Source organism: Notolepis coatsorum (genome assembly GCF_963971535.1).
Source record: "Notolepis coatsorum genome assembly, chromosome: 17".
NCBI lineage: Eukaryota > Metazoa > Chordata > Actinopteri > Aulopiformes > Paralepididae > Notolepis > Notolepis coatsorum.
In genome coordinates, this window is record NC_140181.1 from 96,088,115 (window position 1) to 96,103,759 (window position 15,645).

General features: G+C 45.3%; 1 protein-coding gene across 1 annotated transcript in view; it reads right to left on the minus strand.

Moving 5' to 3' along the window:
- prickle3 (prickle homolog 3) overlaps positions 1 to 15,645 on the minus strand; it is a 153,429-nt gene that overhangs the window by 47,010 nt on the left and 90,774 nt on the right. The window contains 1 exon segment of the mRNA XM_084333733.1: positions 3,449 to 3,632. Coding sequence (XP_084189859.1) covers positions 3,449 to 3,632 — 184 coding nt within the window.

Genomic DNA, 15,645 nt, shown 5'->3' on the forward strand with positions numbered 1-15,645 from the left:
AAATCAAGTATGAAATAAAATAAGTTGCCACAAAGGGGGGGGGGGGGGGGTCTTATAATGGTTGTGGGTCTGGATGGTTTTGTTACATTTTGTATCTGCAGACGAAGTGCCTTTTTACTTTGCATGCATGGGATGTCTCCAGTGTTTGTCATGCCCGCCCACTAAAGAGATAATTATGCTGTGGTTCAGATCCAAGTGGTGCTTATTTCTGTTTTTCGTCTCGTCACTCTCTGTTTCATGTCTGACGTAGGTCACAGTGACCCAAATGTCCCCATTTTAACGAGCTTTAACCATAGAGACGGAGAGAGAGAGTTGCACTTCATCCCTTCATGAAAATGCCATGAATCAAAGTCTGAGCGAATAATGTTTCCTTTTTCTGTGGGCAACACACCGCGCACATACGAATGCTTTAAGTGTGGACATGTCTATGGAGCGTACGCTTGAGTGAATATTTGCATTGTGAGCAAATACGCCGCCCCCCCTCAGAACCTGCCCTGGTTATATGAGAGAATAACAAGAACAATTATTTTTTAGTTTTTTGTTTTATAGCCCTATAAATAATATAAACATGTTTAAAATGAATAATATTTACTCATTTTAAGTATGTTTGTGTTTCCAATGCACAATATAACGTTAATAAATAAAATAATAAATACTCGTTTTCTTGAACAGGAAGTGACTCACTTTTTTTTTTGTATTTCTCGGCCCGGGCTAGACGCGATAGCGCTCTGAGTGCGCGTCACTGTGTGATCGCTGTATCCGTAGCAGCCAATCAGTGCGTAACGCGTTGTGCGTTGAAATATGACTATTATGTTGGAATCCGGGCGCGATTTGAAGCAGTCTAGGCAGCAGCAGTCAAGAATTTCTGTAGCCGCATTTCGCGGAGACGCTCTCTGATTGGCCGACGCCAGTATTTTTTTCCGTAGCAGCATTTCGCGGAGACGATCTCTGATTGGCCGAATACACTTTCTAATGTTCCAATTCTAGCTTATTCTAGCTTGGTAGAGATAGTTGTGTTGTTGTGAGATGCAGCTGTTTGTCTTGGAGCGTGATGGCAAGTTCTTTCAACGGTTAGGCTTAGGCACTCTTTCAAAGTTGGTTAAGGTTAGAGTTTGTCTTAGAGCATGGCGATAGAACACCAGGTAGTTTGCAGGCTGTTCGAGGCGGACATGGACAAAGGCACTCACAGTACTTGTTGGCTATTAACAAGCTATATTATGGATGCAGTGTGGAGGGACATGCATGGACAATGGATGGACATCAACACAGGCTGGATGGACAATGCCATGGAGTGGATATACACTTTATCAACAAGCCCTTCTGCCAACAACAAGGTAGATTAGCGATATTTCTCTCTCTCTCTCTCTCTCTCTCTCTCTCTCTCTCTCTCTCTCTCAGCCACTCAGCTAACGCTGGCTTCTCTCTCTCTCTCTCTCTCTCTCTCTCTCTCTCTCTCTCTCTCTCTCTCTCTCTCTCTCTTTCTTTTGGATTGAAAATGCGTGGATTATGGCTTGTTCAATATCGTCTATGTTTGAATGAATGAATGAATGAATGAAAACTTTATTAACAGATTGCAGAATGGGTACAATACAGTACGGCTCAATACACACAATTGTTAAGGGGATGCAGACCTGAGAAAGACGTTTGTCTTGTTTACATCAGGGTCCCAGATTTTCGATTCATATCGATAGTTTAATAGCTAGCCTTGGCTCGTTTAACAATATGCAAAATATGTGTACAGCCCTGTACTCATACTGAAGTTATTCTTGGTATATAATACTACATATACTAGGTCTGATTGTGTAACGAATCGATTCCACGTCGCGCTGTGTGTGAGAGAGAGAAGGAGAGAGGGAGAGATCTGAGTGTGTTTGGAGACGGAGCGAGTTTTGTTTCTAACTTTTCTATTTATATATTGTGTTTCAAGTTGTGAATTAGACTATACTTTATTTGACTGGTTGTGTGTTGTTGTAGTAACAGCTGAGCGACTCGTTCATACGAGCCGATTCATTGCCGTGAGCGTGAGTCGAATCGCTCACGTCTTGCCATGAGTCGGTTGCGTGGTACTGTACATGTTTGCAAAATGTTTTGGTATAGCGCCCCTAGTGGAGAGAGAACCAGCAGCCGCTACTGCCATGGACATTTCCCATACCTGAACTACGGCTCTCAACCACCAGGTGGCCTAGTTCAGTGTATTCATCTTTGTTGTCTTGTACTTATTAATGTCCTGTCTGTCATCACTAATCTGTTGTGTGTTCATCTGTTGTCGGTGCTGTGCACCATTATCTAATTTAGTTTTGTCTTCCTTGTGTTGTATCTATGTGCGTTTGGTCTTGTCATGTTTTGTATATTTACCTTGTTATGTTTTCTGTTTAGTCATCTCCCCAGCTGTGTGTCATTCACTAATCATCCTCTTGTCTCTAATTAGTCCTTGTACTTAAGTGTTGTTGGCCCAGCACTGTTTGCTGGGTCATTACTTTTGTTTGCTGTTCATCGTCGTGAGTACTCTGTTAGTGTTTTTTTTTTAATCCACTTTTTCTCCCATTTTCTATATTTTTCTCCCATCCCAATTTCGTATCATCCAATTCAACCCTCCCCTGTCACGAACGCTGTTTCTTGCCTCCCACAAGCCGGCTGCAATGTGGACTAAGTCATACATAGCACAAGTCCCCTCCGGTACTTGAGGTAACAGCAGTCGCATCTTTTCACCTGCGCAGCTCGATCTCTCAGTGGCGAGAAGTAACGCGTGGGAGGCTCACGCTGCCCCCGACACTTCCTGATTCTACTGCGCAGGCGCACCAACCGACCTGTAGGAGTCGCTGTCCACAACGCCCGATCCCCACCCATCAGTTTCCCACCCCCTAATACGGCCAATGTGTATTAGTACGGACGACCAGCTAAACTGAAAGCAAATGTGGAGCGCTGGGCTCCAACAGGCAAGCCCAGCGTCTCCAGATTTTGTGGCGAGCGCCTTGCCCACTACGCCACGTAGCCGCCCACTATTTAAGTACTCTGTTAGTGTTATGATTATATTGTTTTTTGAGACCACGGTCTCTCTTTTCTTTTCCTTTTCAAAGTGTTCTTTTCATATTATGCTCCGTGTGTCAATAAAGTGCACGTTATTTTGAAAGAAGCAACCAACGCCTTCCGTCTCCTATCTATCCTCTCCTCGGCCTATACTGCAATTGGGTTCCACACCACATCATGCCATCAAAACGTTCCATTCGTAACACGTGTGTAGAGGCATGTGTGTGTGTGTGTATGCATGCATGTGTGTGTGCATGCATGTGTGTGTATATGTGTGCGTTTGTGTGTGCATGCGTGTGTGTGTATATGTGCGTGTGTGTGTGCACTCGTGCGTGTGTCGGTGTGCATTTGTGTGTGTGTGTGCGTGTCTGTGTGCATGTGTGTGTGTGTGCATGTGTGCGTGAGTGTGTCTGGTCGTGACCTGTTCAGGCTTGAGTCCTGGCGGGACCCAGGCGTACTCCTCGGAGGCGCAGCCCGAGTCGTCGTCGGAGATGGAGTGCCTCTGGAAGTCGGAGACGAGCTTCATCATCATCCTCTCCAGCTGCCCCGGCACCACCCGCACCGCGTGCTCCTCCCGCACGCACTTACAGTGCACACAGATCTTCCTGCAGGGGGGGGGAGCGAGGCAGGGCTGCCGTTAGAGACCAGGCCACTTCATGTGAAGGGAAGAGATAACGACACACAACTGGGATCAGGCTGATCAGAGGTCAGAATTAGTCTTAGTTCCTCTAACAACAGAATGCTCTTCCTTCTACCAAATGACTGGTATCACATTTAATGGACCCCCGTCCCAACATAAGGTGTGCTCCCTCCCTGTCTGCCTTTAAATTAAAGGTTAAAAACCTACCCGTTTACCCTTTTTGTGCCTGGATAGTCTGTTTCACACCTACCCTGTTTCATGTTGTGTATTTTTCTATTTCTTATTTTCTAGTCTTACTTGTAGTTATACTTGTCGTATTTTTTTATTGCTTTCTTCACCATGTTTCTACAGTGTTTTATTATAGTGCCATTCATACGTACAACTACAGTTGTTTTAAATGTGCTTTAGAAATAAAAACCTACTCACTGACACAAGCCGTGCTCCCAGACACTCAACCTACAGAGAGAGAGAGCCTGTTGACCGTGTGGGTGAATGTGAGTAAGGATTTAGTCAGACAAAGGTAGACTCATAGTTGATATGGTTTATTAGCTTATTACAACCCAGGAGAATTGGCTGGAGAGACCCAATGATCCCCTGGTCGGGGGGGTCTCATACGGGGCTCCTTGAGACAGGGGAAGCGCTGGTCATAGAAGGTGGGTGTGTCCAGGTGGGAGAGACATGGGGGGGGTTAGGAGATGGGGAGAGGGGGTGGTGGTATCAGGTGAGGGGGACGAGGTAAGGAGTAGGGGTGGGGTGAGTTAGGAGATGGAGGGGAACATGGTTTGGGGGCTGGTGGGGGGGGGGGTTGAAGGTGGGATTCAAAGGGCGAATGGTAATGCTTTGGGGGGGGGGGGGGGGGGGGGGGGGGTTGAAGGTGAAACATGGCTATTCTGCCACGACTGAAAGGGACCAGAGAGCTCCTTATGAAAACAAACACCTGGCTGAAGGACACCTGGAGCCTGAGCACACACACGTACAGTAGAGGCCCCTCTCTCTCTCTCTCTCTCTCTCTCTCTCTCTCTCTCTCTCTCTCTCTCTCTCTCTCTCTCTCACAGTCTGGCGTCGTCATGTAATCTCTGAACAACAGGCTCTGCGTTGCGAGACGTGATGTCAGTGGCCCGATTCTTGAAGTTGACTCAACTCGACTCCCCGCGGCCAGTTATGAGTTATTATGACTAACTAACGCACGACAAGCAGGTGTCGTAAGGCAGTGGAGAAAAACAACAGAGAGAACACGGTGAAGAAAACAACAGAGAACACGGTGAAGAAAACAACACCGAGAACACAGTGAAGGAACTGACAGAACTGACAGCAAAAGTCTGAGCAGGGTTCCCACAGACATTGCAAAATGGAAAGCAAGGACTTTCAAGTGCTTTTCCAAGCACCATTTTTTCATTTTAAAAGGGGGCATTTAAAAGGATACAATTCACTTTTAAATGCTGTTTTTTTTTTTTTGGATTCCGGTTTAGCTATAGAATGGAGTAGGTCGCATGTGACACAGCTGCTCACCCGTTATTTTTTTTTTCATTTTAAAATCATAATTATATATCATTAATGCGTTTAAAACTTGACGCATATATCAACTGAGACTATCAACTAACTATATTGACCAAAAGAATCGAGATGCCACCAAGGAAAGACCCAAGGAAAGACCAAAAACTAGTCGAAGAGGTCCCGCAGCAGGACCCAGGATACGTACAGCGGACAGCAGAAAGTATTGACTCGACAGAGGCCGCTTCAAGTTCAACCCCATCAAAGACCTCCGCAGATACCGATCATATCATCCGGAAAATGGAGGAAATGGGGAAGACAATGGAGAAGAGAATGGAGGTAATGATCACAGAGAAGAGAATGGAGGAAATGATCACAGAATCACAGAAGATAATAACTCAAAAAGTAGATGCTATTAAAGAATCTATTGAAGGCAAAATTGATGAGCTGAGAGCGGACGCCGACGCACAGAATAAACGCACCGAGGCTCTGGAGAAAGTAGTGGAAGCCCACGAAATCAAATTCACTCACATCTACAAGGAAGTAGAGGCTAACACAGTTAACCTAACTGCCGAGATGAAGGGGAACTACAATGAAATCAAGACGGAGCTCAGCGAAATAACGGAGGAGCTCACGCGAATCAATAAAGAACAGAAAGCCAAAATATTCGAGATGGAATATCAAAAACGCAGGCTGAATATTCGCATTGTCGGTCTGGACGAATCAGTGAGATGTGAAAACCCTGAAGAGTTTGCCACAGAATTACAGAAAATCTTGGGAACAGGAATCCTTCCTAAAATACCGGAGGTGGATGAGTGCTTCAGATTGGGACCCCGCTCCAGTGACAGCAACGCTAAGCCCAGAGTGATATTAGTTGTACTGCGCCAAGTCAGAATAAAAGAAATGATTATGCGTGGAATTCGCAAGATGAAAGGCAATCTGAAACACATGGAGGTACCAATACACTGCTTTGAAGATTATTGTCGTGATGTAGTGGAACTGCGTGCCAAGTTCAAGACGGTGATGTCTCAACTATACCTGGGGAAACACAGACCCCTACTAATATACCCTGCAATACTTCGCGCCGTCGACAAACAAGGAGCAAAAGTTCTCCTCAAATCGCCTGAAGAGGCAGCCAAATTCCTGTCTGAACAGGAGCTGATTAGTGTATAAATGGCCTTTTAAATCTCAGTTATGCAAGGTCACCATATAGTACAACCTTTAATATTCAGGTTGTACTATATCAAGGATTTGGGACAGAGAGACCTACGTGCTCAGAGTTTTTGAATGCTTTCCCCGACGTGTATATTATTGCGGACATATTGGATTTAAGATTGGAACACTCCAGAACATACTGGAACATTCAGACAATGTAAAAATGACATATTGGAATAATCTAGAACATCGAAGCATTCTTTGATATATGGAGCATTCTGGAATATCAGCAATACGTGGTCATTCATTCTACCAGAAGCCCCTCGGGGGAATAATCAACAGCTATCTAGATGCAAAACCACAGAGCCATCATAGCCGGCCGGCTGAAAGATCACTCTACACAACGATCATCGCCCACCCCGGTCGGGGGAAATGCTGCATATACGTATTTAAAAATTGTTTTTTTATTAATGGGAAATAATTTCACTACTTCTCCAATTAATACTTTAGATGTTTAAGCATAGCAATGCTCTTTTAAGATCTAAGTTAATGTTCTCTTCCTTTTACTTGTTTTTTTTTTTTTTTTTTTTCTTTCTTTTTCATCCGCTCTCTCTGATTTATTGAGGCTCTCTCTTCAGTTCAATACCTTCATATTATTCATGGGTTACTATAAATTACTATAAATTACAAGTTCATATAAAATGTAAGTGATTAAGGCATGACAATTGAAGCTTATTTTTGGTCTTTATTTTTAGTTTATCTCATTTAAATTTTTATTTATTTATTTTTTACGGGTAAGTGGCCAAGCCACAGTCGACATTCTACTTATGGTAGAATTTAGAGTGTTAGATCCTATGGTATACATAGGAATGTTAAGGATAATTGGATCATTCTGGGATATCCGGTGGTGCAAGGGAGAGAGTCATACGCAAAGGTTGTGTTCATGGAACACAATCCTGTACGACTCTCGGTGGGAGGGAAGGGTAGGGGATTTTTATTTGTATATATGTATGTTTTTAAGCTCGGCTCTCAACGGGACCTCACTAGTGGGATGTATATCTAGTATTGCCTCGCACTCTAGAAGCATTACCAAAAATTACAATGCAACATGTATAGACTATGGCTAGTTTGAATATAATGATATGGAACACCGGGGGAATAAATAACCAACTTAAACGCAAAAGCGTGCTCACACTGATGAAAAAAGAACATGTGGACATTGCTCTGCTAAGCGAAACACACATTCTAGGGAAAGACATAGGTAAATTAGCGGACAACATATACCATAATATCAGTCACTCCTCTATTGGTACGAGAACTCGGGGTGTAGCAATAGTCGTTAAACGTAAGTTGAATATTGTACTAAAGGGAGTATGGTCTGATGTAGAAGGTCGGATAACTATAGCTAAGATTGAACATAAGAACAGGAAAATAGCGTTGATAGCGGTATACGCCCCAAATTTGTACGAAGAAGATTTCTTCACTACACTAACCAATGCAATGTTAGACATTCCCGATTACTCATTTATAATAGGAGCGGATTTTAATGCCATCTGGAACCCAAGGATAGACAAATCTTACCTCGCCTTTTCCAGCGAACAAAAGAATTCATCGAAGGCATTAAAGGATTGGTCAAAGATTACAGGTGTAAAGGACTTATGGCGGTTACTTAACCCCACGACCCGAAAGTACTCTTGTCGATCTGCGAGACATAAGACACTATCCAGAATAGATTATGTCTTTGCATCACAGAAACTATTTGATAATTATGAAGTGGAAATGATACCCAACGCACTATCAGATCACTGTTATTTACTTCTTAAAGGTACATTTGGTATACTATCCTCCCGAGCCCCAAGATGGCGATTTAACTCGTTGCTGCTTAACAACAAGGAATTCATTACACAACTCAAAGAAGCTCTTATAGTATTCCAACGGGAGAATGTAAACTCGGTGCAAGACCCCAGAATAATATGGATGTCGGTAAAGGGAATGATCAAAGACTTCACGGATAGCTTTTCCTCCAAAATGCGCAAGAATCAAAACACAAAACTGGATGAGCTGGAAACGCTTTACTCAACGTTATTTAATTCTCTGAAATACAACAACTCAACTCGACTAGAAAATCAAGTTAACGTACTAAAAATAGAGATCAATGACATATACAGACAACAATCGGAAATACAAATACGCAGCACAAGACAACAGCAGTACTCCCATGGTTCCAAACCCAGCCACCTATTAGCCATGCGATTAAGAATTAATGCAACATTTGCAGATATAACTACCATTAGAGCACAACAAGTACTTGTAACAGATCCGGTAAAAATAAACGATACATTCAAAGTATTCTACTCCGATTTATATAAATCAGAAATGACCTTCGATCAAAACAAAATGGACACATTTCTTAATCAAATTATTCTCCCTAAACTCTCAGAGGATGACGCTAAACAGTTAGAAATACCGATCACACTAGAGGAACTCAAGATGGCCATAACCGCAATGAAAAGTGGTAAGGCTCCAGGAAGAGACGGTTTCCCATCAGAAATGTACCTTTCTTGTTGGGACATAATTGGCCCCTTATTACTAAATATGATCTTATACTCAGTCAAAGAGGGGAACTTCCATAAAACCGACAATATTGCACTCATAACAGTCCTCCTTAAAAAAGACAAAGACCCCAACGAGTGCGGTAGTTATAGACCTGTAAGCCTCCTCGGAACAGATATCAAACTGTACTCTAAGGTATTAGCCATCAGATTACAAAAGCGTATGACGTCTTTAGTTCACCCGGACCAAACTGGCTTCATAGGAGGCCGCCTGATCACTGAGAACATAAGACGTATACTGCACGTACTTGATGCCGACAAAGAGGATACCATACCTAAGGCGATACTGTCCCTGGATGCTATGAAGGCCTTTGACAGGCTGGAATGGTCGTATCTGTGGGCAGTGCTAGAAAGGATGGGGTTAGGAAAAGGATTCATCGATATGATTAAAGTATTATACAAAGACCCATCGGCCATGATTATAACAGGCACAATCATCTCCGATATCTTTCCGGTATCGCGCTCAGCCAGACAAGGTTGCCCTCTTAGTCCCGGTCTGTTCAATCTATCATTAGAGCCGTTAGCACAATATATAAGACAATCCCAATCCATGGAACCTATCGTAATCAAGGGCACACAACAAAAAATTTGTTTATATGCGGACGATGTAATATTGTTCATGAAAAACCCCAACACCACATTGCCTCATCTGCTCAAGTTGATTGAGGACTTTGGTGATTTATCGGGATTTAAGATAAATTGGCCGAAGTCGGCTTTCCTTCCACTTAACACCCCTGCAAAAAAAGATACAACCCTCCCAGGACAGATACCGATGGTAAAACATTTCAGATGCTTGGGAGTGGAAATATTCCCTACCATAAGACAAACGGTGAAGCACAACTACACAAAAATCCAAAACAAAATCAAAGACGACCTTGATAGATGGACAAAACTTAAGAACACAGTACAAGCACGGATATCAATAGTTAAGATGGATGTACTACCTAAAATCAACTTCTTCTGTTCAATGCTACCGTTACCCCCTCCAGAGGGTTACTGGAAAAGATTACACTCCTCCACATACAAATTTATTTGGAATAACAAACCACCACGTATAAAAAGATCCACCGCACAGAGAAATAAAGCAGATGGTGGCATGGCATTTCCAGATTTTTTCCTATATTTCAAGGCGTACTCATTAAGTCCATTGACAACATGGTTTGACTCCCAAGCATTAGCATCTTGGAGGAAAATAGAAGAAAACATAGTAGCCCCACATAGACTGAAGGACATAGCATACACTAAACTACCAATCAAGCACTGTGAACGAAAATTTGGCCCCATAATTACTCATGCGATCCGGATATGGCGTGAATCACAAAAAAAAAATCCTAACCCACAAGAATGGCACAACCATACTCCCTTATTCAATAACAATGCTCTCTTAATTGGAAAACGACCTATAAGATTCCCTATATGGGAAAAGCAAGGCATACACTCATTAGGGGATATTTTTAACAAACAGGGTTTTTGTAGTGATAAAGAAATACGCAAAAAATTTAATCTCACCAAGTCCACATGGCTTTTTCACAAACAGTTAGAGCTATGTTTGAAGTCTCACGGTGTTCCATTAGACAGACCAATTGAACACCACAGATACCACAAATTCTTCTACTCAAGAGAGACATCGAGAGGTTTTGTTTCAGAATTTTATCATCAATTACTAACGTCCTCGTATGAAACCCTCCAACTTGACTCTGTCTGGAGGAGGGATATACCAGACCTGGAAAATGACTTTGATTGGCAAGGAGCCTGGGCAAATGTCCGACTTACATCAAGGAACCCGGATCATCAACAAATCAATCTTAACTATATTCACAGGACATACTTGACTCCTATAAGACTGTGCCGAATGGGGCTCAAACAAGATTCCAAATGCACCCAATGTACAAATGGGGACGAAGGGACATTTATGCACATGTATTGGGACTGCTCACCAGTTAAGGCATTCTGGGAAGATGTGACCCAACAAATATCAAAACTCGTATCTTGGAATATACCTGTACACCCCTCGGTATTGCTGTTGAATGATGTTTTTGAGTTTGCAGTGAATCCACAGCTAAAGAGATTGGTTTTATCGGGTATCACAGTAGCCAAAAAGCTGATCGCATCACGCTGGTTTCAACCGGAAAAAATGTGCCGTAAAGTTTGGTTTCTTACATATCTCGATGTAATTTACCATGAAATATCTACAGCAAGAATTCTGGGTCTCAATGAATCCAAAATGTCAATGTGGTTAGAAGTGGTGGAGAGAATAAAAGCTAGCTTATAATGGTAGTGTCTGGTTAGGTGCGAGGGATAGTGGAGGTACTTCTCAAGGTGGGGTCCGGGAGGGGGGGTTTCGAGCTGAGCATATGTATGTAGGGTTTTTTTTAGATAACAGGTATTATGGGTATATCTTATATAAAACAACTAACCAAAATGTGATCTCATTGGATGTGCCCTGACAATTAATGCTTGTATATCTTATCGTGTGTTGTCATGTTTGTTTATATGTTTGTTTTAAAAAAGAATAAAAAAATAAAATACAAAAAAATAAATGCTGTTTTTTATAGAAAAAAATCGAATCCAATATTTATGGCTTAAAACCAATTTCCGACAATTAGTTACACTTTAAATTTAAAAAAAATCTATTTCTTGATTCAGAACAATTTTATCATGGATGAACAAAACTTTCAATGCAAATGGTTGATTTGAATTTCAATGACTTTTTAAGCACCTTATTAAAAAGTTGTGTTCAAGGAATTCCAGGCCTTGACTTTTTTTTGTAAAAAATCAAGCACTTTAAGCACTTCAAGGACCTTGTGCGAACCCTGTCTGCGGTACGTTCAGAACTGAGAGTAAAGTCTGAGGTACGTTCACACTGACTGCAGGCAAAGGTTTTTAGCTCATTATGTGACTCAGTGTGAACAGCACAAATCACATGGAATCTGATCTGATAAAATTCAGATTTGGGTCACTTTCAGGTTCCTAAATCAGATACAGGTCTGATTTTTTTTTTTGCAAAGCGACCTCAGTCTGAACAGTCATGCGACTCTTACATCACTCTAGATTGACATTTGTCACAATTCTTTACATCCATCTTCTTTATTGTTAATTTGCGCATGCGGGCCAGTTCAGGAGCATGTGACTGGTTCAACACTGGAATCTGATCTTGACCACATAAAACAAAAAAATTATAATGTGAACAGTGTGAGGTTTTGCCCGCTGCTCACTACCTTTTCTCTGTCTTCTTTAAGCCTACTGTTAGGAATTCCCTATTCTCTGTCTTCTTTAAGCCTACTGTTAGGAATTCCCTACTCACTCTCTCTAGCCCCCACCCTCTCGTTCCTTACCCTTAGTGGCCACACCTGTTTGATATTCTATTATCTCTCGCACCTGTGGTGGCAGGCTAATTAGTCCCGCTGTGGGCTTTAAATACCAGGGCGCTTCCCCTCGTTTTGGCGTGGGGTCGTGTTGTATACTTGCCGAGTCATATTCTCTAAACATCTAGACTCTTTCGGGAGATCCTCTGTCTGCCTATGCTGTTCCATTCTCCGGCGTCGAGATGTTTGCTCCAGCCTTCGCCAGCTGTCGCCGTTGCCTGTGGGGGAGACTGGTCTGCGCTCCCTGTACTTCCACGGGAGGCACCCCAGCGTTCCACTGCAGACCCCCGCGCAGCTGTTCGTCCTGACGCACATCCAGACCAGCGCAGACGCTCTCCAGTCCTCAGCGCGCAACGCGCATCTTCCAAGGACGCTCGAGCTTGGCACGCTCCTCCGTATCAGCGCGCAACGCGCATCTTCCAAGGACGCTCGAGCTTGGCACGCTCCTCCGTACCAGCGCACAGACGCGCATCTTCCAGACCTTCGAGCTTGGCACGCTCCTCCGTACCAGCGCACTGACGCGCATCTTCCAGACCTTCGAGCTTGGCACGCTCCTCCGTACCAGCGCACAGACGCGCATCTTCCAGACCTTCAAGCTTGGCACGCTCTCCAGACCTCAGCGCGCCGACGCGCATCTTCCAGACCTTCGTGCTTGGCACACTCCTCCTCGCAGACGCACCCCGAGGCGTCTCACTGTTCCGACGCGCACACCAAGGTGTGGCGCGCACTCTGTTCCTCGGCTCCGTCAGTGGCTACCCGGTGGACGACATCCTCGCCACCGCCACTGTTCCGACGCGCACACCAAGGTGTGGCGCGCACTCTGTTCCTCGTCTCCGTCAGTGGCTACCCGGTGGACGACATCCTCGCCACCGCCACTGTTCCGACGCGCACACCAAGGTGTGGCGCGCACTCTGTTCCTCGTCTCCGACAGTGGCTACCCGGTGGACGACATCCTCGCCACCGCCACTGTTCCAGCTCCCTGTTCCGACGCGCACACCAAGGTGTGGCGCGCACTCTGTTCCTCGGCTCCGACAGCGGCTACCCGGTGGACGATGCCCTCGTCACCGCCACTGTTCCAGCTCCCTGTTCCGACGCGCACACCAAGGTGTGGCGCGCACTCTGTTCCTCGGCTCCGACAGCGGCTACCCGGTGGACGATGCCCTCGTCACCGCCACTGTTCCAGCACTCTGTTCCTCGGCTCCGACAGCGGCTACCCGGTGGACGATGCCCTCGTCACCGCCACTGTTCCAGCACTCTGTCCCTCGGCTCGGACAGCCAGCCACCCGGTGGCGATGCCCTCGCCCCGCTGCTGTCCCTCTTACCTTTACGCATACGCCTGGGTGAGTTTTGATTGTGATGTCACTCACTCAGCGTAGTGCCCTTGCCCCCGTTCCCGCTGCTGTCCCTGTACCTTTACGCATACGCCTGGGTGAGTTTTGATTGTGATGTCACTCACTCAGCGTAATGCCCCTTGCCCCCTTCCCGCTGCGTTTCCTGTACCATTACGCATACGCCTGGGTGAGTTTAGATTGTGATGTCACTCTCCCAGCGTATTGCCTCTGTTTTTGGTTCTCACTTAGAATAGTATTTTTGGACTTTACATCTCCCCCTGTGTGTTTGTCACACGAAGATATTATTACTTTGTTCACTTTGTTATTTGGACTGTTCTGCACCTGCTCTGTTTTTTCCCTTTTGTGCATTAACTATCTCCTCTGTCCTGCAGAGCGGCCCAGATGATTTCCACCAGTCCTCCCAGTTCCTCCCTGTTTCCCAGCCCGCCTCCGCGGGCCTCAGTCCCCTCAGTTCCCTAGTTCTCCCCTTTCTAGTTCCACCTAGTTCCTGTTCCCTAGTTCTCCCCTTTCTAGTTCCATCTAGTTCCTGTTCCCTAGTTCTCCCCTTTCTAGTTCCATCTAGTTCCTGGTCCCAAGTTCTCCCCTTCTAGTTCCACCTAGTTCCTGTTCCCTAGTTCTCCCCTTGCTAGTTCCACCTAGTTCCTGGTCCCAAGTTCTCCCCTTCTAGTTCCACCTAGTTCCTTGTCCCTAGTTCCCCTAGTCCCCGTTTCTCCTGTTCCCTAGCTCTCCTAGCCCCTAGTCCTCTCTCCCTAGTTCTCCTTGTCCCTGGTTTACCTAGTCTCTAGTTCCTCTGTCCCAAGGCGTTCCCTTAACCTTCCCTTAGGCGTTCCCTTACTTTCCCTTAGTGTTCCCTTTTCCTGCCCGCCTCTTAAAGGCACCTTTCCTTCCCCTCATATTATATTCCTGTATTTGTGATTCTCCCTTAAAGGGACAGTGCCCTTTTCCCTGTATTTCCCTGTTGTTCAATAAATATCTGTTTCTTGGCAAACCATCATACCTGTCTTGTGTTGTGCGATTGGGGTCGGTTACAAACCATAACAGTACGACCCCACCAAATCGACGACCCCAGCCAGCACAGACGGTGTATGTTGAGTTTGCCTTTTTTTTTCTTGTTCCCTCTAGCTCCCCTGTTAGCTTGTTAGTCTCCCCTCTAGCTCCCCTGTTAGCCCTGTTAGCTTCCCTGTTAGCCCAGTTTAGCTTCCTTGTTAGTCCTGTTTAGCTCCCTTGTTAGCCTGTTACTCCCCTGTTTAGCTTGTTAGTCTCCCCGGTTAGCTCCCCTGTTTGCTTCCCGTTTTGCCCTGTTTGACCCCCCTGTAGCTAGCCATGCCCTGGCAGCTAACCCAGTTTCCCTCTGCATGGCCCCGGTCTGCTAGCTTGGCCCCGGCTGTTAGCACAGCCTCTATGTTAATGCAGCCTTACAGCAGGCATAGGCCCTGTAGCTAGCCAGGCCCAAGCAGCTAACCCGGTCCCTCTGCTTGGCCTCCACTTTTTTGTGTAGTTTTTCCCACTGCTAGGACTGCCCTTTCAGCTAGCAAGGTCAGTTTATCTCACACAGCTAGGACTGTCCTTCCAGCTAGCTTGTGCTCTCATGCTGGTCCAGCCCTGTCTGCCAGCCTAGCTCCGGCAGCTAGCGCAGCCTCTATGTTGATGTAGCAGTACAGCTAGCATAGGCCCTGTAGCTATCAGTGCCCTGGCAGCTAACCTTCCCTCTGCTAGCCCTTTCCCGGTGCTTCCATGGTTACCCCTTAGCTACCCTGCTTGCCCCTCAGTTCCTCTAGACCAGTTGCTCTAGACCAGTTCTCTAGACCCAGTTCCTCTAGACCAGTTCCTCTAGACCAGTTCTCTAGACCAGTTCTCTAAACCAGTTCTCTAGACCAGTTCTCTTGCCCAGTTCGCTAGACTAGTTCTCTAGACCCAGTTCCTCTAGACCAGTTCCCCCAGTTGCCCCTCTGCTACCCTAGTTACCCCTCGGCGACCCTGTTTCTTTTGCTAGCCCCACTCTT